The sequence below is a fragment of the Daphnia carinata genome, chromosome 1, assembly GCF_022539665.2.
Source record: "Daphnia carinata strain CSIRO-1 chromosome 1, CSIRO_AGI_Dcar_HiC_V3, whole genome shotgun sequence".
Classification (NCBI taxonomy): Eukaryota; Metazoa; Arthropoda; class Branchiopoda; order Diplostraca; family Daphniidae; genus Daphnia; species Daphnia carinata.
Genome location: NC_081331.1, coordinates 8844194 through 8869208, shown reverse-complemented (window position 1 = coordinate 8869208; position 25015 = coordinate 8844194). Strand labels below are relative to the sequence as shown.

General features: G+C 39.4%; 1 protein-coding gene and 29 non-coding genes across 30 annotated transcripts; 20 read left to right on the top strand and 10 right to left on the bottom strand.

The window, feature by feature from the left end:
* Positions 1–215: 215 nt before the first annotated feature.
* Trnal-aag (transfer RNA leucine (anticodon AAG)) lies at positions 216–297 on the top strand. Its single transcript has one exon. It is a non-coding gene; the product is annotated as a tRNA-Leu (tRNA).
* A 69-nt stretch (positions 298–366) lies between these two features.
* Trnar-ucg (transfer RNA arginine (anticodon UCG)) lies at positions 367–439 on the top strand. The gene has a single exon. It is a non-coding gene; the product is annotated as a tRNA-Arg (tRNA).
* Positions 440–815: 376 nt separating this feature from the next.
* Trnap-cgg (transfer RNA proline (anticodon CGG)) lies at positions 816–887 on the bottom strand. Its single transcript has one exon. It is a non-coding gene; the product is annotated as a tRNA-Pro (tRNA).
* A 100-nt stretch (positions 888–987) lies between these two features.
* Trnaq-uug (transfer RNA glutamine (anticodon UUG)) lies at positions 988–1059 on the bottom strand. The gene has a single exon. It is a non-coding gene; the product is annotated as a tRNA-Gln (tRNA).
* Positions 1060–1560: 501 nt separating this feature from the next.
* Positions 1561–1666, top strand: Trnay-gua (transfer RNA tyrosine (anticodon GUA)). The gene is made up of 2 exons: positions 1561–1597; positions 1631–1666. It is a non-coding gene; the product is annotated as a tRNA-Tyr (tRNA).
* Positions 1667–1807: 141 nt separating this feature from the next.
* On the top strand, positions 1808–1879 carry Trnap-ugg (transfer RNA proline (anticodon UGG)). Its single transcript has one exon. It is a non-coding gene; the product is annotated as a tRNA-Pro (tRNA).
* Positions 1880–2124: 245 nt separating this feature from the next.
* Trnal-aag (transfer RNA leucine (anticodon AAG)) lies at positions 2125–2206 on the top strand. The gene has a single exon. It is a non-coding gene; the product is annotated as a tRNA-Leu (tRNA).
* Positions 2207–2275: 69 nt separating this feature from the next.
* On the top strand, positions 2276–2348 carry Trnar-ucg (transfer RNA arginine (anticodon UCG)). The gene has a single exon. It is a non-coding gene; the product is annotated as a tRNA-Arg (tRNA).
* Positions 2349–2896: 548 nt separating this feature from the next.
* Trnaq-uug (transfer RNA glutamine (anticodon UUG)) lies at positions 2897–2968 on the bottom strand. The gene has a single exon. It is a non-coding gene; the product is annotated as a tRNA-Gln (tRNA).
* A 501-nt stretch (positions 2969–3469) lies between these two features.
* Trnay-gua (transfer RNA tyrosine (anticodon GUA)) lies at positions 3470–3575 on the top strand. The gene is made up of 2 exons: positions 3470–3506; positions 3540–3575. It is a non-coding gene; the product is annotated as a tRNA-Tyr (tRNA).
* A 141-nt stretch (positions 3576–3716) lies between these two features.
* Trnap-ugg (transfer RNA proline (anticodon UGG)) lies at positions 3717–3788 on the top strand. The gene has a single exon. It is a non-coding gene; the product is annotated as a tRNA-Pro (tRNA).
* A 244-nt stretch (positions 3789–4032) lies between these two features.
* Trnal-aag (transfer RNA leucine (anticodon AAG)) lies at positions 4033–4114 on the top strand. The gene has a single exon. It is a non-coding gene; the product is annotated as a tRNA-Leu (tRNA).
* Positions 4115–4183: 69 nt separating this feature from the next.
* On the top strand, positions 4184–4256 carry Trnar-ucg (transfer RNA arginine (anticodon UCG)). Its single transcript has one exon. It is a non-coding gene; the product is annotated as a tRNA-Arg (tRNA).
* Positions 4257–4804: 548 nt separating this feature from the next.
* On the bottom strand, positions 4805–4876 carry Trnaq-uug (transfer RNA glutamine (anticodon UUG)). Its single transcript has one exon. It is a non-coding gene; the product is annotated as a tRNA-Gln (tRNA).
* A 501-nt stretch (positions 4877–5377) lies between these two features.
* Positions 5378–5483, top strand: Trnay-gua (transfer RNA tyrosine (anticodon GUA)). Its single transcript has 2 exons — positions 5378–5414; positions 5448–5483. It is a non-coding gene; the product is annotated as a tRNA-Tyr (tRNA).
* A 141-nt stretch (positions 5484–5624) lies between these two features.
* On the top strand, positions 5625–5696 carry Trnap-ugg (transfer RNA proline (anticodon UGG)). Its single transcript has one exon. It is a non-coding gene; the product is annotated as a tRNA-Pro (tRNA).
* A 245-nt stretch (positions 5697–5941) lies between these two features.
* Trnal-aag (transfer RNA leucine (anticodon AAG)) lies at positions 5942–6023 on the top strand. Its single transcript has one exon. It is a non-coding gene; the product is annotated as a tRNA-Leu (tRNA).
* Positions 6024–6089: 66 nt separating this feature from the next.
* Trnar-ucg (transfer RNA arginine (anticodon UCG)) lies at positions 6090–6162 on the top strand. The gene has a single exon. It is a non-coding gene; the product is annotated as a tRNA-Arg (tRNA).
* Positions 6163–6536: 374 nt separating this feature from the next.
* Positions 6537–6608, bottom strand: Trnap-cgg (transfer RNA proline (anticodon CGG)). Its single transcript has one exon. It is a non-coding gene; the product is annotated as a tRNA-Pro (tRNA).
* Positions 6609–6708: 100 nt separating this feature from the next.
* Positions 6709–6780, bottom strand: Trnaq-uug (transfer RNA glutamine (anticodon UUG)). Its single transcript has one exon. It is a non-coding gene; the product is annotated as a tRNA-Gln (tRNA).
* Positions 6781–7281: 501 nt separating this feature from the next.
* Trnay-gua (transfer RNA tyrosine (anticodon GUA)) lies at positions 7282–7387 on the top strand. The gene is made up of 2 exons: positions 7282–7318; positions 7352–7387. It is a non-coding gene; the product is annotated as a tRNA-Tyr (tRNA).
* Positions 7388–7528: 141 nt separating this feature from the next.
* On the top strand, positions 7529–7600 carry Trnap-ugg (transfer RNA proline (anticodon UGG)). Its single transcript has one exon. It is a non-coding gene; the product is annotated as a tRNA-Pro (tRNA).
* Positions 7601–7845: 245 nt separating this feature from the next.
* Trnal-aag (transfer RNA leucine (anticodon AAG)) lies at positions 7846–7927 on the top strand. The gene has a single exon. It is a non-coding gene; the product is annotated as a tRNA-Leu (tRNA).
* A 69-nt stretch (positions 7928–7996) lies between these two features.
* On the top strand, positions 7997–8069 carry Trnar-ucg (transfer RNA arginine (anticodon UCG)). Its single transcript has one exon. It is a non-coding gene; the product is annotated as a tRNA-Arg (tRNA).
* A 376-nt stretch (positions 8070–8445) lies between these two features.
* On the bottom strand, positions 8446–8517 carry Trnap-cgg (transfer RNA proline (anticodon CGG)). The gene has a single exon. It is a non-coding gene; the product is annotated as a tRNA-Pro (tRNA).
* Positions 8518–8617: 100 nt separating this feature from the next.
* Positions 8618–8689, bottom strand: Trnaq-uug (transfer RNA glutamine (anticodon UUG)). Its single transcript has one exon. It is a non-coding gene; the product is annotated as a tRNA-Gln (tRNA).
* Positions 8690–9185: 496 nt separating this feature from the next.
* Positions 9186–9291, top strand: Trnay-gua (transfer RNA tyrosine (anticodon GUA)). Its single transcript has 2 exons — positions 9186–9222; positions 9256–9291. It is a non-coding gene; the product is annotated as a tRNA-Tyr (tRNA).
* Positions 9292–9686: 395 nt separating this feature from the next.
* Positions 9687–9768, top strand: Trnal-aag (transfer RNA leucine (anticodon AAG)). The gene has a single exon. It is a non-coding gene; the product is annotated as a tRNA-Leu (tRNA).
* Positions 9769–10278: 510 nt separating this feature from the next.
* Trnap-cgg (transfer RNA proline (anticodon CGG)) lies at positions 10279–10350 on the bottom strand. The gene has a single exon. It is a non-coding gene; the product is annotated as a tRNA-Pro (tRNA).
* A 6609-nt stretch (positions 10351–16959) lies between these two features.
* LOC130693459 (tripartite motif-containing protein 2-like) lies at positions 16960–23491 on the bottom strand. The gene is made up of 9 exons (XM_057516617.2): positions 23043–23491; positions 19834–20118; positions 19145–19469; positions 18599–18763; positions 18300–18465; positions 17816–17935; positions 17484–17695; positions 17280–17420; positions 16960–17164 (listed from the first exon to the last, which is right to left on the bottom strand). The coding sequence occupies exons 2-9, from the start codon at positions 20028–20030 to the stop codon at positions 16988–16990; spliced, it is 1503 nt and encodes a 500-aa protein (XP_057372600.1). The 5' UTR covers positions 20031–20118; positions 23043–23491; the 3' UTR covers positions 16960–16987.
* Positions 23492–25015: the final 1524 nt, after the last annotated feature.

Here is a 25015-nt window from a genome sequence, read left to right as displayed (position 1 = left end):
AACTCTATCTGTATATATAAATTCATTTGCATCCACATAATATCGATTACGGATAGTGAACCCTCTTTCATGCATGTTGTATAGATAAGCGCGTATAGCAAGTTAATGCTACAAAAATACTAATTGTTAATTGCCAATTTTGCAGCACAATTCACATAGTGTAATGAAACTTGTTATTTCCGTCTCCGTCAACATCTGCCTGCTAAGTGGAATAAGGTAGCGTGGCCGAGCGGTCTAAGGCGCTGGTTTAAGGCACCAGTCTCTTCGGGGGCGTGGGTTCGAATCCCACCGCTGCCATGTTTTAATACGTTGCGATCCCTGGGATGATAATTTTTAATTCGACCAATAATACATCGTTATTTCAACGGTCGTGTGGCCTAATGGATAAGGCGTCGGACTTCGGATCCGAAGATTGCAGGTTCGAGTCCTGCTACGATCAATGACACTTCATTGCCGATTTTAGAATTTCTCCGATACATCTCTTATGAAAACAGAAGATCATATAAACCCTGAAATAGTTCCGATAGCTCCCCTACCTTCGCTTCAAGGTGTGTCCTCTGGCCCAAGGACATAACAAGGCATGAGTGAAACAAGTACTTTGGCGAGCGAGGCTTTTGTAAACTTTTACCTTTCCATGTTTCGTTTGCCACTGACGACCGTGATTTCTAGACGCAACGACGAAGTACATTATAATCCTGCTGAAACAACCAGAGGTAAATCTTTAGCTTTCTCTGTGATCTCCGTTGACTATAGTATTCTTACGTAAACAGCTTGAACATTATTTGCAAACCTACCAGTTACAAAAGAGTTATGGTGGGCCCATCCGGGAATTGAACCCGGGATCACTCACACCCGAAGCGAGTATCATACTACTAGACCAATGAGCCTATCATTCGACAAATTTAACACTGATCCTGTCAAAAAATCATCTTTACCACTTGTCATCGACTCTGAATAGGATTTTAAAGAGCGAAACGGCCAAATTTCAGGTTCCACTGAGAATCGAACTCAGATTGTCAGAGTCAAAGTCTGAAGTGCTAACCATTACACCATGGAACCACTGGAAAAACAATGACTAGCAGACAGCTTCAATTACGCCTTGACACCTTACGAAAGGTATTTAAGGTGTAAAGTGTAAGCTCTTGGCGATCCACGCCAGAAAATATTAAACGAGAAGATCGCAAGATATAGGACGTAGAAATCAAACTGCTTCAGTTGTTTACGTGTTCACGACAATGGATGGCCTAAGATGAACCAATCATGAAGCCAGGACAGACGTATTGCAAGAAATAGTCAGCTAGTAGAGCAAGTGCTTGAAAGTGGCTAATTTAGAGCATAAAATTTTCTGTACAAACAATAATGCTTACTGACACCAGTCATGCCGTAATTGCGATTAAAAAATTCAAGCGTTTGAAATGTCGACGACAAATGTCAGGTAATAACCACGAATGATTTAATTTAAAGAAAGATTATTCGATCTCAATCATTTTTCGGTTACTTAACTATGCCTATTCATAAAAACGTCATTGTTTGATGTTTCCCGTCGAAATATATTCCCACCCTTCGATAGCTCAGTTGGTAGAGCGGTGGACTGTAGACTCGAGACAAGCGTTATGATTAAGAGTTAGTTATCCATAGGTCGCTGGTTCAACTCCGGCTCGAAGGAAGTGCATTGTCAAATGAAGCATCTAATCACTATTAAAATTCAATGTGGATAAGGATAAATAAAGTCGGCCAGTAAAGAAATTACGTTACAAGTTAGAAAGCAGTCAAATGCGTAAGTCACAAACAGAACGTAACATCATGTGGCTCATTGGTCTAGTGGTATGATTCCTGCTTTGGGTGTAGGAGGCCCCGGGTTCAAATCCCGGATGAGCCCCTAAATTATTCATATAATGCAAACAGTTATAACTCTATCTGTATATATAAATTCATTTGCATCCACATAATATCGATTACGGATAGTGAACCCTCTTTCATGCATGTTGTATAGATAAGCGCGTATAGCAAGTTAATGCTACAAAAATACTAATTGTTAATTGCCAATTTTGCAGCACAATTCACATAGTGTAATGAAACTTGTTATTTCCGTCTCCGTCAACATCTGCCTGCTAAGTGGAATAAGGTAGCGTGGCCGAGCGGTCTAAGGCGCTGGTTTAAGGCACCAGTCTCTTCGGGGGCGTGGGTTCGAATCCCACCGCTGCCATGTTTTAATACGTTGCGATCCCTGGGATGATAATTTTTAATTCGACCAATAATACATCGTTATTTCAACGGTCGTGTGGCCTAATGGATAAGGCGTCGGACTTCGGATCCGAAGATTGCAGGTTCGAGTCCTGCTACGATCAATGATGTTTCATTGCCGATTTTAGAATTTCTCCGATACATCTCTTATGAAAACAGAAGATCATATAAACCCTGAAATAGTTCCGATAGCTCCCCTACCTTCGCTTCAAGGTGTGTCCTCTGGCCCAAGGACATAACAAGGCATGAGTGAAACAAGTACTTTGGCGAGCGAGGCTTTTGTAAACTTTTACCTTTCCATGTTTCGTTTGCCACTGACGACCGTGATTTCTAGACGCAACGACGAAGTACATTATAATCCTGCTGAAACAACCAGAGGTAAATCTTTAGCTTTCTCTGTGATCTCCGTTGACTATAGTATTCTTACGTAAACAGCTTGAACATTATTTGCAAACCTACCAGTTACAAAAGAGTTATGGTGGGCTCATCCGGGAATTGAACCCGGTACCACTTACACCCGAAGCAAGTATCATACTACTAGACCAATGACCCTATCATTCGACAAATTTAACACTGATCCTGTCAAAAAATCATCTTTACCACTTGTCATCGACTCTGAATAGGATTTTAAAGAGCGAAACGGCCAAATTTCAGGTTCCACTGAGAATCGAACTCAGATTGTCAGAGTCAAAGTCTGAAGTGCTAACCATTACACCATGGAACCACTGGAAAAACAATGACTAGCAGACAGCTTCAATTACGCCTTGACACCTTACGAAAGGTATTTAAGGTGTAAAGTGTAAGCTCTTGGCGATCCACGCCAGAAAATATTAAACGAGAAGATCGCAAGATATAGGACGTAGAAATCAAACTGCTTCAGTTGTTTACGTGTTCACGACAATGGATGGCCTAAGATGAACCAATCATGAAGCCAGGACAGACGTATTGCAAGAAATAGTCAGCTAGTAGAGCAAGTGCTTGAAAGTGGCTAATTTAGAGCATAAAATTTTCTGTACAAACAATAATGCTTACTGACACCAGTCATGCCGTAATTGCGATTAAAAAATTCAAGCGTTTGAAATGTCGACGACAAATGTCAGGTAATAACCACGAATGATTTAATTTAAAGAAAGATTATTCGATCTCAATCATTTTTCGGTTACTTAACTATGCCTATTCATAAAAACGTCATTGTTTGATGTTTCCCGTCGAAATATATTCCCATCCTTCGATAGCTCAGGTGGTAGAGCGGTGGACTGTAGAAACGAGACAAGCGTTATGATTAAGAGTTAGTTATCCATAGGTCGCTGGTTCAACTCCGGCTCGAAGGAAGTGCATTGTCAAATGAAGCATCTAATCACTATTAAAATTCAATGTGGATAAGGATAAATAAAGTCGGCCAGTAAAGAAATTACGTTACAAGTTAGAAAGCAGTCAAATGCGTAAGTCACAAACAGAACGTAACATCATTTGGCTCATTGGTCTAGTGGTATGATTCCTGCTTTGGGTGTAGGAGGCCCCGGGTTCAAATCCCGGATGAGCCCTAAATTATTCATATAATGCAAACAGTTATAACTCTATCTGTATATATAAATTCATTTGCATCCACATAATATCGATTACGGATAGTGAACCCTCTTTCATGCATGTTGTATAGATAAGCGCGTATAGCAAGTTAATGCTACAAAAATACTAATTGTTAATTGCCAATTTTGCAGCACAATTCACATAGTGTAATGAAACTTGTTATTTCCGTCTCCGTCAACATCTGCCTGCTAAGTGGAATAAGGTAGCGTGGCCGAGCGGTCTAAGGCGCTGGTTTAAGGCACCAGTCTCTTCGGGGGCGTGGGTTCGAATCCCACCGCTGCCATGTTTTAATACGTTGCGATCCCTGGGATGATAATTTTTAATTCGACCAATAATACATCGTTATTTCAACGGTCGTGTGGCCTAATGGATAAGGCGTCGGACTTCGGATCCGAAGATTGCAGGTTCGAGTCCTGCTACGATCAATGACACTTCATTGCCGATTTTAGAATTTCTCCGATACATCTCTTATGAAAACAGAAGATCATATAAACCCTGAAATAGTTCCGATAGCTCCCCTACCTTCGCTTCAAGGTGTGTCCTCTGGCCCAAGGACATAACAAGGCATGAGTGAAACAAGTACTTTGGCGAGCGAGGCTTTTGTAAACTTTTACCTTTCCATGTTTCGTTTGCCACTGACGACCGTGATTTCTAGACGCAACGACGAAGTACATTATAATCCTGCTGAAACAACCAGAGGTAAATCTTTAGCTTTCTCTGTGATCTCCGTTGACTATAGTATTCTTACGTAAACAGCTTGAACATTATTTGCAAACCTACCAGTTACAAAAGAGTTATGGTGGGCTCATCCGGGAATTGAACCCGGTACCACTTACACCCGAAGCAAGTATCATACTACTAGACCAATGACCCTATCATTCGACAAATTTAACACTGATCCTGTCAAAAAATCATCTTTACCACTTGTCATCGACTCTGAATAGGATTTTAAAGAGCGAAACGGCCAAAAATAAGGTTCCACTGAGAATCGAACTCAGATTGTCAGAGTCAAAGTCTGAAGTGCTAACCATTACACCATGGAACCACTGGAAAAACAATGACTAGCAGACAGCTTCAATTACGCCTTGACACCTTACGAAAGGTATTTAAGGTGTAAAGTGTAAGCTCTTGGCGATCCACGCCAGAAAATATTAAACGAGAAGATCGCAAGATATAGGACGTAGAAATCAAACTGCTTCAGTTGTTTACGTGTTCACGACAATGGATGGCCTAAGATGAACCAATCATGAAGCCAGGACAGACGTATTGCAAGAAATAGTCAGCTAGTAGAGCAAGTGCTTGAAAGTGGCTAATTTAGAGCATAAAATTTTCTGTACAAACAATAATGCTTACTGACACCAGTCATGCCGTAATTGCGATTAAAAAATTCAAGCGTTTGAAATGTCGACGACAAATGTCAGGTAATAACCACGAATGATTTAATTTAAAGAAAGATTATTCGATCTCAATCATTTTTCGGTTACTTAACTATGCCTATTCATAAAAACGTCATTGTTTGATGTTTCCCGTCGAAATATATTCCCATCCTTCGATAGCTCAGTTGGTAGAGCGGTGGACTGTAGAAACGAGACAAGCGTTATGATTAAGAGTTAGTTATCCATAGGTCGCTGGTTCAACTCCGGCTCGAAGGAAGTGCATTGTCAAATGAAGCATCTAATCACTATTAAAATTCAATGTGGATAAGGATAAATAAAGTCGGCCAGTAAAGAAATTACGTTACAAGTTAGAAAGCAGTCAAATGCGTAAGTCACAAACAGAACGTAACATCTATTGGCTCATTGGTCTAGTGGTATGATTCCTGCTTTGGGTGTAGGAGGCCCCGGGTTCAAATCCCGGATGAGCCCCAAGATTATTCATATAATGCAAACAGTTATAACTCTATCTGTATATATAAATTCATTTGCATCCACATAATATCGATTACGGATAGTGAACCCTCTTTCATGCATGTTGTATAGATAAGCGCGTATAGCAAGTTAATGCTACAAAAATACTAATTGTTAATTGCCAATTTTGCAGCACAATTCACATAGTGTAATGAAACTTGTTATTTCCGTCTCCGTCAACATCTGCCTGCTAAGTGGAATAAGGTAGCGTGGCCGAGCGGTCTAAGGCGCTGGTTTAAGGCACCAGTCTCTTCGGGGGCGTGGGTTCGAATCCCACCGCTGCCATGTAATACGTTGCGATCCCTGGGATGATAATTTTTAATTCGACCAATAATACATCGTTATTTCAACGGTCGTGTGGCCTAATGGATAAGGCGTCGGACTTCGGATCCGAAGATTGCAGGTTCGAGTCCTGCTACGATCAATGATGTTTCATTGCCGATTTTAGAATTTCTCCGATACATCTCTTATGAAAACAGAAGATCATATAAACCCTGAAATAGTTCCGATAGCTCCCCTACCTTCGCTTCAAGGTGTGTCCTCTGGCCCAAGGACATAACAAGGCATGAGTGAAACAAGTACTTTGGCGAGCGAGGCTTTTGTAAACTTTTACCTTTCCATGTTTCGTTTGCCACTGACGACCGTGATTTCTAGACGCAACGACGAAGTACATTATAATCCTGCTGAAACAACCAGAGGTAAATCTTTAGCTTTCTCTGTGATCTCCGTTGACTATAGTATTCTTACGTAAAGCTTGAACATTATTTGCAAACCTACCAGTTACAAAAGAGTTATGGTGGGCCCATCCGGGAATTGAACCCGGGATCACTTACACCCGAAGCAAGTATCATACTACTAGACCAATGAGCCTATCATTCGACAAATTTAACACTGATCCTGTCAAAAAATCATCTTTACCACTTGTCATCGACTCTGAATAGGATTTTAAAGAGCGAAACGGCCAAAAATAAGGTTCCACTGAGAATCGAACTCAGATTGTCAGAGTCAAAGTCTGAAGTGCTAACCATTACACCATGGAACCACTGGAAAAACAATGACTAGCAGACAGCTTCAATTACGCCTTGACACCTTACGAAAGGTATTTAAGGTGTAAAGTGTAAGCTCTTGGCGATCCACGCCAGAAAATATTAAACGAGAAGATCGCAAGATATAGGACGTAGAAATCAAACTGCTTCAGTTGTTTACGTGTTCACGACAATGGATGGCCTAAGATGAACCAATCATGAAGCCAGGACAGACGTATTGCAAGAAATAGTCAGCTAGTAGAGCAAGTGCTTGAAAGTGGCTAATTTAGAGCATAAAATTTTCTGTACAAACAATAATGCTTACTGACACCAGTCATGCCGTAATTGCGATTAAAAAATTCAAGCGTTTGAAATGTCGACGACAAATGTCAGGTAATAACCACGAATGATTTAATTTAAAGAAAGATTATTCGATCTCAATCATTTTTCGGTTACTTAACTATGCCTATTCATAAAAACGTCATTGTTTGATGTTTCCCGTCGAAATATATTCCCATCCTTCGATAGCTCAGTTGGTAGAGCGGTGGACTGTAGAAACGAGACAAGCGTTATGATTAAGAGTTAGTTATCCATAGGTCGCTGGTTCAACTCCGGCTCGAAGGAAGTGCATTGTCAAATGAAGCATCTAATCACTATTAAAATTCAATGTGGATAAGGATAAATAAAGTCGGCCAGTAAAGAAATTACGTTACAAGTTAGAAAGCAGTCAAATGCGTAAGTCACAAACAGAACGTAACATCTATTGGCTCATTGGTCTAGTGGTATGATTCCTGCTTTGGGTGTAGGAGGCCCCGGGTTCAAATCCCGGATGAGCCCCAAGATTATACTTTTAATGCAAACAGTTATAACTCTATCTGTATATATAAATTCATTTGCATCCACATAATATCGATTACGGATAGTGAACCCTCTTTCATGCATGTTGTATAGATAAGCGCGTATAGCAAGTTAATGCTACAAAAATACTAATTGTTAATTGCCAATTTTGCAGCACAATTCACATAGTGTAATGAAACTTGTTATTTCCGTCTCCGTCAACATCTGCCTGCTAAGTGGAATAAGGTAGCGTGGCCGAGCGGTCTAAGGCGCTGGTTTAAGGCACCAGTCTCTTCGGGGGCGTGGGTTCGAATCCCACCGCTGCCATGTTTTAATACGTTGCGATCCCTGGGATGATAATTTTTAATTCGACCAATAATACATCGTTATTTCAACGGTCGTGTGGCCTAATGGATAAGGCGTCGGACTTCGGATCCGAAGATTGCAGGTTCGAGTCCTGCTACGATCAATGATGTTTCATTGCCGATTTTAGAATTTCTCCGATACATCTCTTATGAAAACAGAAGATCATATAAACCCTGAAATAGTTCCGATAGCTCCCCTACCTTCGCTTCAAGGTGTGTCCTCTGGCCCAAGGACATAACAAGGCATGAGTGAAACAAGTACTTTGGCGAGCGAGGCTTTTGTAAACTTTTACCTTTCCATGTTTCGTTTGCCACTGACGACCGTGATTTCTAGACGCAACGACGAAGTACATTATAATCCTGCTGAAACAACCAGAGGTAAATCTTTAGCTTTCTCTGTGATCTCCGTTGACTATAGTATTCTTACGTAAACAGCTTGAACATTATTTGCAAACCTACCAGTTACAAAAGAGTTATGGTGGGCCCATCCGGGAATTGAACCCGGGATCACTCACACCCGAAGCGAGTATCATACTACTAGACCAATGAGCCTATCATTCGACAAATTTAACACTGATCCTGTCAAAAAATCATCTTTACCACTTGTCATCGACTCTGAATAGGATTTTAAAGAGCGAAACGGCCAAAAATTAGGTTCCACTGAGAATCGAACTCAGATTGTCAGAGTCAAAGTCTGAAGTGCTAACCATTACACCATGGAACCACTGGAAAAACAATGACTAGCAGACAAATTACGCCTTGACACCTTACGAAAGGTATTTAAGGTGTAAAGTGTAAGCTCTTGGCGATCCACGCCAGAAAATATTAAACGAGAAGATCGCAAGATATAGGACGTAGAAATCAAACTGCTTCAGTTGTTTACGTGTTCACGACAATGGATGGCCTAAGATGAACCAATCATGAAGCCAGGACAGACGTATTGCAAGAAATAGTCAGCTAGTAGAGCAAGTGCTTGAAAGTGGCTAATTTAGAGCATAAAATTTTCTGTACAAACAATAATTCTTACTGACACCAGTCATGCCGTAATTGCGATTAAAAAATTCAAGCGTTTGAAATGTCGACGACAAATGTCAGGTAATAACCACGAATGATTTAATTTAAAGAAAGATTATTCGATCTCAATCATTTTTCGGTTACTTAACTATGCCTATTCATAAAAACGTCATTGTTTGATGTTTCCCGTCGAAATATATTCCCATCCTTCGATAGCTCAGTTGGTAGAGCGGTGGACTGTAGAAACGAGACAAGCGTTATGATTAAGAGTTAGTTATCCATAGGTCGCTGGTTCAACTCCGGCTCGAAGGAAGTGCATTGTCAAATGAAGCATCTAATCACTATTAAAATTCAATGTGGATAAGGATAAATAAAGTCGGCCAGTAAAGAAATTACATTACAAGTTAGAAAGCAGTCAAATGCGTAAGTCACAAACAGAACGTAACATCATGTGGCTCATTGGTCTAGTGGTATGATTCCTGCTTTGGGTGTAACTCTATCTGTATATATAAATTCATTTGCATCCACATAATATCGATTACGGATAGTGAACCCTCTTTCATGCATGTTGTATAGATAAGCGCGTATAGCAAGTTAATGCTACAAAAATACTAATTGTTAATTGCCAATTTTGCAGCACAATTCACATAGTGTAATGAAACTTGTTATTTCCGTCTCCGTCAACATCTGCCTGCTAAGTGGAATAAGGTAGCGTGGCCGAGCGGTCTAAGGCGCTGGTTTAAGGCACCAGTCTCTTCGGGGGCGTGGGTTCGAATCCCACCGCTGCCATGTTTTAATACGTTGCGATCCCTGGGATGATAATTTTTAATTCGACCAATAATACATCGTTATTTCAACGGTCGTGTGGCCTAATGGATAAGGCGTCGGACTTCGATCCGAAGATTGCAGGTTCGAGTCCTGCTACGATCAATTATGTTTCATTGCCGATTTTAGAATTTCTCCGATACATCTCTTATGAAAACAGAAGATCATATAAACCCTAAAATAGTTCCGATAGCTTTTCTTTCGTTTATGTGTCCTCTGGCCCAAGGACATAACAAGGCATGAGTGAAACAAGTACTTTGGCGAGCGAGGCTTTTGTAATCTTTTACCTTTCCATGTTTCGTTTGCCACTGACGACCGTGATTTCTAGACGCAACGACGAAGTACATTATAATCCTGCTGAAACAACCAGAGGTAAATCTTTAGCTTTTTCTGTGATCTCCGTTGACTATAGTATTCTTACGTAAACAGCTTGAACATTATTTGCAAACCTACCAGTTACAAAAGAGTTATGGTGGGCCCATCCGGGAATTGAACCCGGGATCACTTACACCCGAAGCAAGTATCATACTACTAGACCAATGAGCCTATTATTCGACAAATTTAACACTGATCCTGTCAAAAAATCATCTTTACCACTTGTCATCGACTCTGAATAGGATTTTAAAGAGCGAAACGGCCAATTTTCAGGTTCCATTGAGAATCGAACTCAGATTGTCAGAGTCAAAGTCTGAAGTGCTAACCATTACATCATGGAACCATGTACATTGCTCCTCAAACACCGGTCTCGAAATCTCCCTTTGCTCTCTAGTTTGAGCGGTTGCTGCCCCACCTACACCCATGTTGCTAATTTGGCTAACGCTTCCTTTAGAAAGATCCGGCCTCGAACGGTTGTTGCGGTAGGCGTGCGTAATTAGTCCGATCCCGCGAATGTGATGGGTCGTGTCATTTTGAACGGAACCGCCATCTTGATGGTCTGCTGGTTTAGGCAAAGAAGGATCGCAGATGCTTTCACATGGATGTAATCTTCTATGCTCACGAACGATACAACTTACCATTGTTATTTCAATATTAAACATGAAAAAGGAGCGGCAAAGCAACATGAATGAAGTAGTAGGTTACAATGCGCAAGGTATGAGGAACGTCCCTTACTTTTAAACTCTTTATTTCCATTGTATAATTAATTTGCATTACAAATTTTATCTGCCTTATTTTAAGTTCTTTAATTGCTGAAGGGATCGCTTTAGCGATCCCGCCGAGCAATTGTGATTGTAGGTGGAAGAACGGAGAGATTTTTACAGTGTTGACGTGTCATTTATTGTGCCTTACTATCTTTTTCGTGCCGTTGTCGTACCTCCTACGTCAGACTCGTTAGGTTCTGAATGCGGATCCACAGATGAGGGAGGAGAGAAAAAAAAGTGGGGACTGAAACGTTACAGCCGAAATAATAGTAAACTTTTCTTGTTGATGAGGCCCGTCCCGTCTGAATGAACCGAAAAGTTGGGACTGAACATTTAAGTTCCCCCAATGTTATTTCGCCGCTTCCTTATGTCTCAATGATCCCCGTCTGCCTCGTCTGCCTCGTCGTCCTCATCCGCTCCTGCATTGGGATACACAACACCAGAGATTTTTAGAAACACTCTGTGTGGGAATATTAATAACAATACAATTAATAATATATAAATATGTATATATATTGACGAGGGAAATAGACTGTAAATGTCTCTCACCCTTTTTCCACTTATAATCACAATTGCTCCGCGGGATCGCTAAAGCGATTCGAGTGAGGCAAAGCTGCCCCACTATTCCTAACTTCCTCACAATTTACTCTCGAGTCTATGGAATACGACCCTTCAACATGCGGAGATGGAGCGGAATCATGGCCTACAGTAATAACGGCCAGTCAACGCGCAATACCCCTGCGCCTGAAACTAAATTGCCAGACGGGCGTAATACCCCAAACCGAGCTCTACTTTCCACTGTTTGATAATTAATACAGAATATAAATGAGTTGAAAGAAGCTGTGAGAAGTGGAATTTTTTTCTTTCCTTTTGTAGTACTACGGTAGTACTCCTCCCCCAGAGGGCAGGTATTGCCAATATATCCACTTAACATTAAGCAATAAGAACACGGTTAACAAGACAAAAATTAATGTAGTAGCATACAATATTCTTGAATTCGTTTTGCAGAACACATATTTTGTGACGTAGTTTCTAAGTCTCATTCGTTGATTTGTTAATGGATCTTTGGATAAATTTGTTGGTTTTTGGTAGTAAGATTGCGCATTTTGCTTGCTTGCTAAAAAATAGAATCTGAATAAGTCTGAAATTTGCAGAACAAACAAGATTTAAAAATATAAATTTCTCCCTTTACCGAGCACGTCGACGGACGAAGGAATAAACTAACATTGTCCGAGGCCAACTCTTTTTCTAGATGTGTTGATTGGTAATTTATATCTAAATTAGTTTCGTATTAGGAATACCTTGTGATGTCAGTTGCCTAATAATTTCAGTTGAATTAGCATTATATAATAATAAAAATTTAAAAATCTTAAGTGTTTTAGGCTTGCTGAAAAAACTAAAGATTCAAAATTACCACTAAGGTAGTGTTAGTAAGAGATGTTCATCTGCCAGTGATATCAAAATCTGGATCAATGTGGAAATCCGTAGTTTGGTCATTGTCCTAAAAACAATAAATATATTAGTTAGCGGTCTAATGGTTATTTTTTGTTGTTGTTGTTGTTAAAGCAATTAATTTCAAATGTAAACTACAAGTGCGGGGATTCTTGTTTAATTTCAATTACTTAAAAAACCCTGTAGAGCACTGTTAGATGTGAACTGAAGAAGCCATAGCTCAATTGCATTGTCGTCTCTTGCCTAGCGAAAGAAACGAACTTCACTTTCCTTATTTCCGTAGCTTGCATTACAACAAAAAAAAACAATATAACAATTCACTCTCATTAGAAAAACAATACGCTAGGAAAAATCACGTTGCTCTCAAACTCGAAATGACAGTTACTGGGACGCTGTCAACTTAAAGAAATTGGAATGGGTGGAGTGAAGCTGAGGAAAGTAGAATTCGGTTTGGTTTATTACGCCCCACTAGTAATTTAGTTTTAGGCGCAGGAGTTATTGCGTGTTGACTGGCCGTTGTTACAGTAGGGCATGGGAGGAATCCATGGCTGCACTCAGCTAAAGCTAAAAACAGTCTGAGGTATGAGGCAATAATAGCACGAAAAAAACTTAGTAAATGTTGATATTAACTAAATATGACAAACCCTTATCTTATCTTCTTATTTTATTTTACAAATATTGCGCATGAGTAACGGAGTGTTGTTTAGCCTCGGTGTCTTTTATGTCGTCTGCTACTGTCGATTGTAAATAGTTTCTGTCGCACACTTCTTCATATTAATTGTTGCTGCAAGTGGTAAAGCTCTTTAGGGTATGTAATACATAGTTGCATTAGAGATAATGTATTTATTCACGAGCTCTGGGAACTAATAAGGTAATGGTTGCATATTTGAATTAGTGCTTCTGATCTTTATTCTCAACAGTAAAGCTAAGTAAATGGCGTGTGAGGGACGTAAATGTTGAGCGTCGTTTTTTACGTATAATCCACTTTGATGACAAACCCTTGAGATCGACGTGATAAATAATTTGTGCCAATCGTGTCGAACCTTATGATAGTAAATTATTTTTTTCTAATCGAAGATTCACACAAATTTTGTCCTTTGTAAGACATGAAAACTGGGAGAAAGTGAATCCAAAATGAAAAATGACGTAACATGGTATTCGACCACTTCGATTCGTGCAGCACATCTCCACTCAATTGCCAGTCAACATTATCGCGATTGGGTTGTCTGATTTTTAAAAGAAATTTTAACAAAAACCCCAACAATTGAAATTTAATATCTCATCGAAATTATCTAACACTCAACTTTCTAAAAAAGAATTATTCTACACATTTTTGGAGACCCATATGAATTTGAAATGATGACGCGACCGCTCGAATTAGTAGCTGGGTATTCTATTCCACAATAAAGAAGAATTTTTCAATGTAAGAACATAAAGTCATAAAAAGGTTGTTGGAGCGTTTTGTCTTTAAAAACATTGAAATCGTAGATTCATACAACCCAGAAGAAATTGATAGTTACCTTCCTAAAATATTAAGCACCGTCAATGTCTCTGGGCTTCCTCAATACTACTGACGTAACTAACACTCAAATCATGAGCCATCGTCATTCTCCTCATTAATACTTATTTGCGTTAGAAGCTCTGCAATGGTACAAGGCTCATTCGTAAGTCATTTTTCCAGGCGGCATAGAAATTTCCACTGAGTATCTGTAAGATAACCAAAACGGAATATTTTGTTTGTTGTGTTCGACAAATCATCAACAGGTTTAACCAAAAGCCTTTAAATTGAAGCTGAAGCAGTTAGGCTAAAAGTTTTTTAAATTTCTAAACTTAAATATGATTAATAAATTTTCAAGATATTATAGTTATTTGAAAATCTCATCATATGCTTGTTCTGAATATTTTGTAATGTTGAAAAATATTTATTTTCTTAACTCCGTTATTTTCTAGTTCAAGTTAATTTCAATGACTTGGTTCCCGTAAGCTAAACAGCAACCCTTCGGTTTCATAGCTTGCCGAAGTTTAATTTTAAGCTGCTGCTGGTACCCCCCGAAACTTAAGCTAACCCTTCCATCCCATCCTAGCTTAATGTATGCAAGCTAGCAACGGGGAAGCTTGATGAAGCTAAAAATTGGACATCGCCAAACCCCAAGCTTGGCGTTCCGTACAAGCTGTACTCACCATGTAGCAAAACAGCGCAGGGAAATACAGATGAATGAAATACAGGGAAATATTTCCTGTTCTCTAACTGTAGGGACGTGACACTGCGGTGACAGGAAAGCGGCACCGATGCGGCGGAACTAGTCGCACTAGGAATGAGTGCCGCCAGAGGTAAGGGAGCGAATCTATCCCATGTGGATGTCGGAAATTCCAACGTCCGACCCACGGTCAAGGTCCGATGAAAGTGAAGAAGACACGTCAGAAGATAGAGAGGACCAATAGACGGAGAGGGAAAAGGAACGGCCGTAGAAACAGTAAGGATAACGGGCCAAAGAACGCAGGAGCCGTCGACCAGAGACACAGAAACTCCAGACGGGAGAAACAGGTCAAGACCCACGATCAAGACCCGAGCAATAGAAGGCTGATAGCCAGGGAAAATGGTATTGTAATTTGGGGACTGCTTCTACGTCTATATGGAACGATCTCTAGCGATATAAGACGGAACCGGATGTTAGAAATCAACGGAAGGAAACGGGTTACAACCGCAGGGAAAAAACCCTTCGAGCATCGGGATAGCAAGGTTGGATTATCGTAGGAAAGGGCCTTCTCGCGGCCAGGAGAAAGAAGGTTAGCGGCGACCTCTGGGACAACATTTAAACTTATGTTTTGATATGTAATTAGATTTGTCAACGGTGTTTTTATTTATGGGTATATAAAGGCCGGTTAGGCCTTCGTAATACACACACAAATTTTGCACCGAGACCGGGATCCATTGCTTCACACTTATTTCGGTAAAACCTGTTAGTTCTTTCGAGTGTTATTTGCCCGTCTTGCCCGTCCTGCCCGTGTTGCCCGCCGTGCCTATCCTACTGGACTATCGCCTCGTCGCCCGCCTGCCTGCCGAAGCCGCCGTCCACCTGCTGTCCACTGGCCAACCTCCACCGCCGATCCCGATACCCGAACTACGCTGCCATCGACCTCATCGGACCCGCCGTTCCTGCCCGCGCATCCCGTCTCCAAAAGCACAAGTATTTCATTATTCTTCTTACATATACATATCTAGCTTGATAGGTTTCAGGGAACGGTTCTGCCGGTCGGTAAGTGTGTCTACGACCGTCAGCCGTAGCTCAACACGATGGTAGGATCCCCATAATGGAGCCCTCCCGCGTTTCGCCGGCGCTTTCTTATCGAAGCCCGGCTGCGTACTCTGACACCCATAAAGTGTTAGGCCTTCTGTAAAACAAAAATAAAAATTCTGAGTCGGCAGTCTCCGACGTTGGGAAAAAATCCACAGTGGATGCTGCGGCTTATAGTCCCACATGATCTACGACTAATTTAACCATTTTCTCAAGGGAGTGGGAACGCGTGTCCGACGTCCCAGGTAGTGATGATGCCGCCATTCTTAGTGGAGAGCCAGCGATGTCTGGTGTCGTCGACACCGTGAACGGGCATCTGGTGGGTAGGCCCCGTCCACGGTAAGGGGTGCCCATGATCATGACGCGCAAACACTCACTAGTGGCTACACAAACAGAAAACGTAAAAAGAATAAACAAATGTTCAGTCTTGGCGTGTAGGACGGTCTGATGCGTGATAGACAAGATGGCGGCCCACGCTGTCTCGCGAATAAATGGTATTGTACACTCGAATCCCCGCGTCCCACACGTTTCCCGATTGTGTAGGTCGTGAGCACAAAAACAGAAGAACCATTTTCGAGCGGATGTAATTATGAACACAACAAGACCTACCCGTACCCCTATAAGCATCTTATACTGTGCACACAAACAACGTCAACAAAAGCATACCTGTGGTGGGGGCTTGGCGTGTGGTATATATTTGCATACTCTGGCACTGGAATAGCCAAATTCAGAGATAATGTAGCAAAAACAAAATTATACGGCTATAAGAAAACAATGTAATGAATATTGAAGAAAAAACCAGAAGTTCATGCTACTTAGAAGTAAAATATAATGCAGTGAATAAAAAAGAGCTATATTTAGAGATTACCCTACCAAAAGAAGCCATGGCGGCGCGGAACTGGGAAATGAAAAAACAGTTAACACCTGAATCAACTATTACCGCTTAGGTTACTACACATATAAAATATGACCAGTATCACATAACAACCAACTCAGGTATGAGTTGGCTGAATTTTTTTTGTACTGTCGTACCAATTATGCTTTAGCCGTAAATAAAAATACGGGAGGACATAGCACCAAAAGACGCCATGTACAATAGGGAGAAAAACACTGAGAGTGAAGATTATTCTGGGTGGGTACTGTATTATCTAGATGAACAAAATGTTGGATTTCATCAATATTTTTTCCCATTATCGGTGGGCAAGTCACTTGGTTTTTTACTGTCTAATGTCCTACAGGCTCATTGCTACGGTAAATTTTTTTGAAATTTTGTTTTTATTTTCAGAAGGGAACCATTTATTCGACTTGAGTCACATTTGTAACAAAGTTATCGTATTTGTAAACTTTAATGCAGTGATTTCCTGAATCCGCAACATACAAAATTCCATCACATAGGCTCAATCCCTGAGGGCCATAGAGGGGATCGGAAGAACTGTCGATAAACTGTAAAAAAGTTCCTTGGCGGTCAAACACCTATATGGATTTTTTAAGCATATATTTATTTTTATTGTTAATTCATTTTTAAAAAATGTGCATAGTTCATTTTAGTTTAAGTTACCACTTTCAATAGAAATAAAAATGAAATTACCTGTACACGAGAATTTCCCCAGTCTGCTACTAAAATATTGTCATACGGATCTATAGCAACTCCCGTCGGAGCGTTAAACTGCCCTTCGTCTTCGCCATTGCATCCAAAGCTGTATAAAAATTGACCAGTAGAATCAAACACCTAACGAGAAAGCAGCGTTCAGTTTAAATACGAAAAGGCCAAAAATGTCTACGCTTTGAATACCTTAACTGCGTGGTTATGAAAATCTGAGATAATAGCATGGCCAAAACTATTGATTCCAATAAAGTGAGGACCAGCTAAATGATCCTCGCCAACACCGCGTGAACCAAACCGTCCAACAAAACGTCCATTGGTCAGGAAAACACAAACTGATGATGCCTTATTGTCCACCACATATATGTGGCCCTTTCCGTCAACGGCTAAACCTTTAGGACCTGTATTGATGAAGGAGATCTTTTTTAATGCTACTTATTTTAACAAGGCTAAATTTGATTTGCGATATTTTTTTTACATGCCTATGACGCGTGTATAGATAATCTCTACGGTAAATGTACCTTGTAGTTTGCCCATTCCAAAGCGAGATAAAAATTTTCCTCTGGCTTCAAAAAGTGAGACCCAACGATTTTCATAATCAGCAATAATAAACTGCTCACCTTCCGGCAGGAAGGCAATGCCTGTTAACAAATTTATTGGAAAGTTTAAAATAAGAAGCTTTTTCCTTACACATCTATTACAATTTTCCTTGTTCAGACAGCTTAAAACCTTATTTTAGAAAAACGTTGTTTGTTGCAACGTACAGTAAGTAACACTTCAACTGTGACAGTTTACAGCTGTGAACATACCCTATCACATGCAGTGTACTGTGAAACGCAGAGAAACATGATTTGTTTTGAAAACGAATACAATAAAAAAATTAAAACATATGTTTGTGAAGACGCATATATTGCCTACATAATTCTATTCTTATCATGCACCCTCCACTTACGCTGCAACTATAATTTTGAATCATAAGAAACATTTCATAAAAATATAGTCTACCTGTTGGTCGCTGCAGCTGACCCAGGAGCCGGCCGCGTACGATAGGTAAACTTCCAAAACTCGAAAATTGTATTTCATTTTGAGTTCTTTTTGCCTTGAAAATCTGGACGCATTGGTTGTTGGAATCTGTAGCTAAAATTCTCCCCGAAACAGTTGTGCTGATATCCTGACATGGAGAAGAGAATTTAATTTTAATGTTTATGTATTATTTAAACGTTCTCCAATTGAACACATCTTTGCGTTTCGTTTTGTATAAACTGCCAAACAATTGGTGATGGTTTTTTACTCGTAGTACTTACTTGTGGGTTAATGAACTGTCCTTTGGCTCGTCCGCGGCAGCCGATTCGGTTGATGAGGCTATCGTCTTCAGCAGCAGCATCTTTAAGTACCATATCTGTACCCGAAGAGCTTCGTAACTGATCTCCGTATGATTTTTTTCGAATTCCAATGGGAAAAATATCAACCTTTATCACGTAGAAAGGTATTATTTATTGAATTATTAACAAATATGGGTTGATTTGTGAAATAGTGTACTAAGGTCTGCCAATAATTAAAAAGTTTATGTATTGGGAGACCTTTGCCGAAGTATTACGAAACATAAGGTGGCAATTGTGCATTTTCTAGGTTGGCCACCATCTATTTAGTTATTGAAATTTTAGCAGCCACACCAATTTCTTTCGACAATGGAGTTGGCAGGGGAATAATGAACAACAAGCTTAGAACTAGCTTAGTAATTACCGTCTTTAAACCAAATTAAATGTGTACGGGAATGGAATGCGAAAGATTCTTGCAAAACAGAACAATTTTTCAAAACTTTAAAGCCATTTACAGTATACCAGACGTACCTTTAAGGGGCTGCCAATGACGGTGCTGTTTGGCAAAATGATATCGATTTCAAATTTGCCGGCTTGAGGAAACGAGAGGATTGTTTCCAAGAGATAACAATCCAGTTGTCGTACATTAAAGGTTATTTTAAAGATCGGCTTATTTAACTGTTTTCTTGTTACAGTCGGTCGCAGGCGTAAACTTCCACCGTTGCTGTTATTAGTTGTCAAATGATGTAAAGGACATGTTATGTGGTTGATGCTTTCCGATGTCTTGCGACCTGTATACTCGAGCTGGTGAGGGCAATAAAAATATTCAGAGCCATTGGTGTCGTCTTCAAAAGAACTGCAATATAATAATTTGAAAAAAAAAATGTCCTTGGTCACGACGATTTACGTTCAGAACAAAAAGACGCAAAACAAAGCGCACTAGGGGCTGATTGGGGACAATTTTTTCCCGGTCTATTAATGTGTTTTCTAGCTATCTGGATATGAAGACAATACACAACATCACCTGTCCGTATAGAGAAAACCCATACACTCATTGATTTTACGTCATATTATATGGCGAATTTTTATTCCATTTTGATATAAAAATGCGCTATTAGCGCGTTAGGGTGTCAAAGCCATTCATACCATAGAATGGTATTTAGACTACGTGAGATGATACTTTTTACGACAACGAGCAGGCAAACGAATCGTCAACTCACCGAGAAGCCTCGCGTAAAGGTCCGCGGACTGTGACAGACGGCAAGCATGCTCCTGTTTCAAATTTGTAGGGGGATGACTGCTCTCCTGGAGAGCTCCATACCTTAATGAAGACAGGGTACTTTTGTCCCACAGTTCCACACCTTTCATTTTCGATTAATTTGCCGGAGAATTCCACGACCAGTGAATCTTGAATCATTCTTTTTATCTTCCGTTTATCCAAGGATTTATTGCTCTATTGACTGACCTTCCACAGCCACGACAGATTTAATGAATAGCTTACGCACCTAATAAAATCAAGAAAACAACGTATAGTTTTAGTTCATGCTTTTTAATAATATACGATATCTGTGTCACAACAGTGGGTTGGAACTAAAACAAATAATTATAAAATTGTTTTAGGTTAATGCTTTCTTGTTCGTGCTTTCCGTATTGGAAAACCAAAACGCAACAAATTAAAGAAACGTTTTCTTATTTTTGCTTCGAAAAATGAGTTGAATGTTATACATATAAACATTTAAAAAATGTTTTCTAATTTTTTTTATTGTATTTTAACCGCAAGTAGCAATGCGTATAGTTTTGCGTGAAAACCTCGTCAATTAAATTAAAACTCACTCCCGAAGAATGCACGTTATAGGCTATCCTACTATCCCTAACTTAAGACTAGAGATATTGGCAGATTAAGACTTTTTTAAAATTATTATTGGAGAGAAACAGCCAATGGAATGAACAGTGGATGTCAAAAACGATCTCAGGTAGTTTGGTTCTAAGCGTTTCAATTTTCACAGAACTCCATCCAAATGGCAGAACTGAGTTAAATGGGGTTGAGTTCGTTTCAAGAGGCATATAGGCCTATAATATGTATATAATAGGTGATAATATTTCTGAAAGTGGACTTGGTGCATATTCAGCAGCCTAAAAAGGATGCAAATTAATCCAGATGGAACGAAATTTTTCTAGGGTCTAGAGAATCTATGAGATTTTGGTGAATCTGTGGAATTTTGAAGGATTGCAGGAAATTCTAGCAAATTCTGTTAAGCCGTGCGGCGAAAATATTTTTAATGAAATAGCACTTGACACAAATGCTCAACAACATTTAACTTGTATACCGTACTAGCGTGATCAAGGAAGACGGCTCTGCCTAAAAGCCTAAACCTCTTTCAGTTGTCCTTTGAGTTAGTCTCCTAGCCTGGGGTACAATGCCAACAAAATAAAAAAATTATGTCGGGTCCGAAATTTCGAACTTTCCCCAACCAAAACTAAGAAAAATCGCAGAAAAAAGATGCACATAAATGAATGACATTGAAGAAATTATTAGAGCATTAGACTAAAAAGACTGCTGTTGCCTAAATGTTCACCAGACGGATAATAAGCAGGCCAAGGTGGCAATCACTCTTCTACAGATGACACCTAATCCACCCATGACAATTACTGATCTACAATTGTTCTTCAGCATAAGAAATAGTTAACGAAAGCAGGAGGAGATACATGACAACGTTCTTTGTGCATTTAAAGCGTAACACCGCAGCGTATGATGTCATATGACGGCTCCAGTTACGGTACTGATCCGGCTAATGAAGCAGCCCATTCGGTTTCGGTATTGACTGTTACTTTATTCTACCGTGGTGAGTTAACTGAAATATTCTATGACGAAAGTGATTACGAGAGTCTCATCTCGTTCCGTAATTATAATTTTCATTAGCGTCTCACTTATCTACTGTTGCCGTATCGATTATGACAATTACACTCGCAATTACGCGACAATCAAAAGTAATTTAGTGCTATGGTCTCATCACAACTAAAGTTTTTTGTATTCATCTAGGGGAGCAGTGAACTTCAATGCGGTTCAAAAAAGTGCATCAAAAATTTTCATTTAGGTAGATTTTTCTCAATGAAACAAATATGGCTTGAGCAAACACATCACTCTTGTTTTGATCAGTGAATGGTGTTTAACTAATCAAACATACAGACAATGTTTAACAAACTTATAATGTTACGTTGATGGTTCATTAAAGTTCAATGTTTTTTGTTTAAATTCTATTGAAATAGGACAAGAATGCGCTTTGAATTCGAAGAATTCAGTTGAAGCCGCACGCAACCTGTTGGCGGCCGAGAGAAGGACTACATGAAGACTCAAACAATCTGGGACTAGCGCTAGCCTAAAGCTAAAATATCTATGGGGATTTTCGTTCCTGGTTGTTTTTCCCTTAACAAAACGGATATTTATTTCGTGAATACGAGTACATGATTACGAAATTGCACTTCGTTTAAAGCAGCCTTTTAATGCCTCTAAAGCCTCTGAAGTAACTTCACCGTTTCAAAAACAGTGATGCCACTGCCTAATGATTATGACTACCGTAATACAGCAAGCTTTCTGTTTCTTTTTTTTTACGTAGTATTGCATTATTTTGTGAACCATCCTTTTGATTTAGTTCAACAGCGGTATCGTTAATTTTTTTATTCATGGAAAAGCATTGGAAGCAGTTACTAAATTTTTTTTCCACCATCGTTATTTTTAAAAGATACGCCTGTCGAACAAATTCCACTTCATCCAACAAAAGATTTCAGAGCCAAACCCTCGATAGTCTAAAGTAACGTTGTAAATAAACATTATGTTCTTATTATTGTTTGCTCTTTTGAGTTATAGCCATGCTAACGTATGCTTAAGAATGGTGTTCGTTACTTTAAACTTCTTTATTAATTAGAATTACAACAATTTCGAGCAAAATGCAGTATGCATTTGTTGTGGACGTCACGCTCTCTTCCTTCTCTATTCATAATTTAAAGATCAAATTTTACTGTCGAACGGCCGAAATATTAAACGCCGTGTAGGGCCGGGAGCTCCATTGCCTAATTTCTCAATGGAAAACAGGAAATCGTTGAAATCAAGCTAATTTCCATTGAAACTTCCATAAAATCTGTGTAAAACCATTTTATTAAGCTTTGTTCATCCCATTAAGGTAAAACTACTTTTCACGTTTAATACTTCATTGCAAGAAGTAGGCATTTCCTTGCGTAACGTAACGTTGTGTTGATCGTACATGAAATTCGTATACCATACTCTTCAAAATCTAAAGATTGATAACAGCCAACCCCTCTCTCCTCCAATTACCGAAGGCTTATTTATTTATACTTACACTCAATGTACATAATTATTGCCTGAAAAAGTATTACGCAAAACTTAATGTTTCAAAACATGAAGCTTACATACCAGGATAGATGGAATAACTTCAGCAGTGGCCGACTTGCTTCGAAAAGAAGAATAACTGGATGATGTACCGGATAGATGCAACAGGTTTTCAAACAAATCGGAACAAAACGTAGCAAGCGACAGAATAGCTAAATCTTAAAAAAGTTTATTAATTCCGTGTGCAACAAAATTTTTGGTGTATTGACTGTATAGCATTCCACGTTTCGTAACGCAACAATACACTGTTGCTACACCAAGTCTGCAACTTAGGGAACGATGAAGAAACTGATCTTTCTTCACTAAACTTTTAGTGAGACTAAGGTATGATGTGCGGCGTTTGCCGGTTAGCCATAGCAAATATTTCGTGTGAACAAGCAATCCGTCCTGGTCTACTGAGCAGCACGACAACCATGCCTAAGGGTGTTACCCTTGCTGGTAAGTCCTGGTGTAAGAGAACTGGGCGTTGGTAGATAATTGTATTTTTTGAACGGATACAGTCGAAGATACTATGATTTTTGAATGACCAACCACGCGATGTCTTATTATTGCCAATATATTGTAACGGAAAAGCCACTGGCTTTCAACTTATTAAGCTTGTAACTTATTACGTTCAACTTATTACCATTGTCTTCATGCAGTTTCCGCAACTACGTGGTAGAATGTCTCTTGAAAGGGCTACTGCCTAGTGTGTACAGCAAGTGCATGCATAGCAACTAACTTTCCAAGGTAAAAAGGGGGTTCCATACCACTGAGCTTGCACAGCCGTTTCCGGAGGATTTCCTTCACTGAAGCTCTCGCTACGGCAGGAAAGCTCGTTCCGCGTGGAAGAGTAGTTGGTTCGGTAATTCGCCTCCTGTTCTGGCGGATGTGGGGCAGTGAATGTCCAATTTGTTAATATCAAGGTAGCTAATACTACCAAAGAGCTACGGCAGATGCTTCATTAGAGCATTCTGTTCAATTAACGTACAAATCTTGGTTTTTTAAAACACGGAAACGTCCTTCAAGCCTACCTCGTGAATCGCAATTCAGTTAGCTACAACCAGAGATGAAGGACAGATAGGTAAGACCATAGGGGAAAAAATTTTAAAAACATTACCGCCATCCGACGTCTGTGGGAAACAGTACGTAGTTCGTACTATTTACTTTTTTGTTGTATTTACTTTTCCATGGCGGATGATTTAAAATAAAAACTTCTGTTAATTAACCTCAATGTAGTTGTTCATTTTTTTTTATGCTCATGTAAATTTCTGTCGACAAAAAATACATGACAGCGATATTTGTCGTTTTAGGATTACATTTTTCGGCTGTAGAAGCTGTTTTGTCTTGTGGTAAGAGCCAGAATTGTGCGAAATTTACGTTTCTCACGCCTACAGAAAGTTAACGCTTTAATTCCCAGCGCGTTAAGTAATATTCATTAAGTTGTTCTGTCAGTTAACGATAGTTAACTCCATGAAAGCATTCGCTAAAATTCGTTAAATATTAGGACTTTTATAACGCGTTAAAATGTGATGATGATAAGTCAAGCAAAAAGGGAAAAAAATTATTCAAAATAGAAACCGGTAGGATTCGGTCCACGATTGCCCCTTACTCGGTAGTTTATTAGCGGTGGTTTACATTTTTTCTGTCTAGCCTCATACTCGCCTCTTTGATTAAATATGGCAAACGAAAGTGTTCATTTTTTTCCTTTGATATTTTCCGAAGTTTTTTTTTGCAGAAAATCTTTAGATCTGGATGAGTACTATCGATTAAAAAAATTGTGTTGTAGGTTGAATTTCATGTGGTTAATATAAAATATTTTTAGCATTTATTTTAGGGGAGGGGACGGCCTAAAACCGAAACATCGACGGCTTCGTTTGACCATTTAAATTCATTTTTTTTTTCACAACGAAACGTTTGTAAATTATAATGTGTTTTTATTGCGTGTTTTTTTCGGGCATCTGGTAGAGTTTTTGAATGGATTTTATTTAAAGTCCTTGCTGAATGAGCTAAAACAA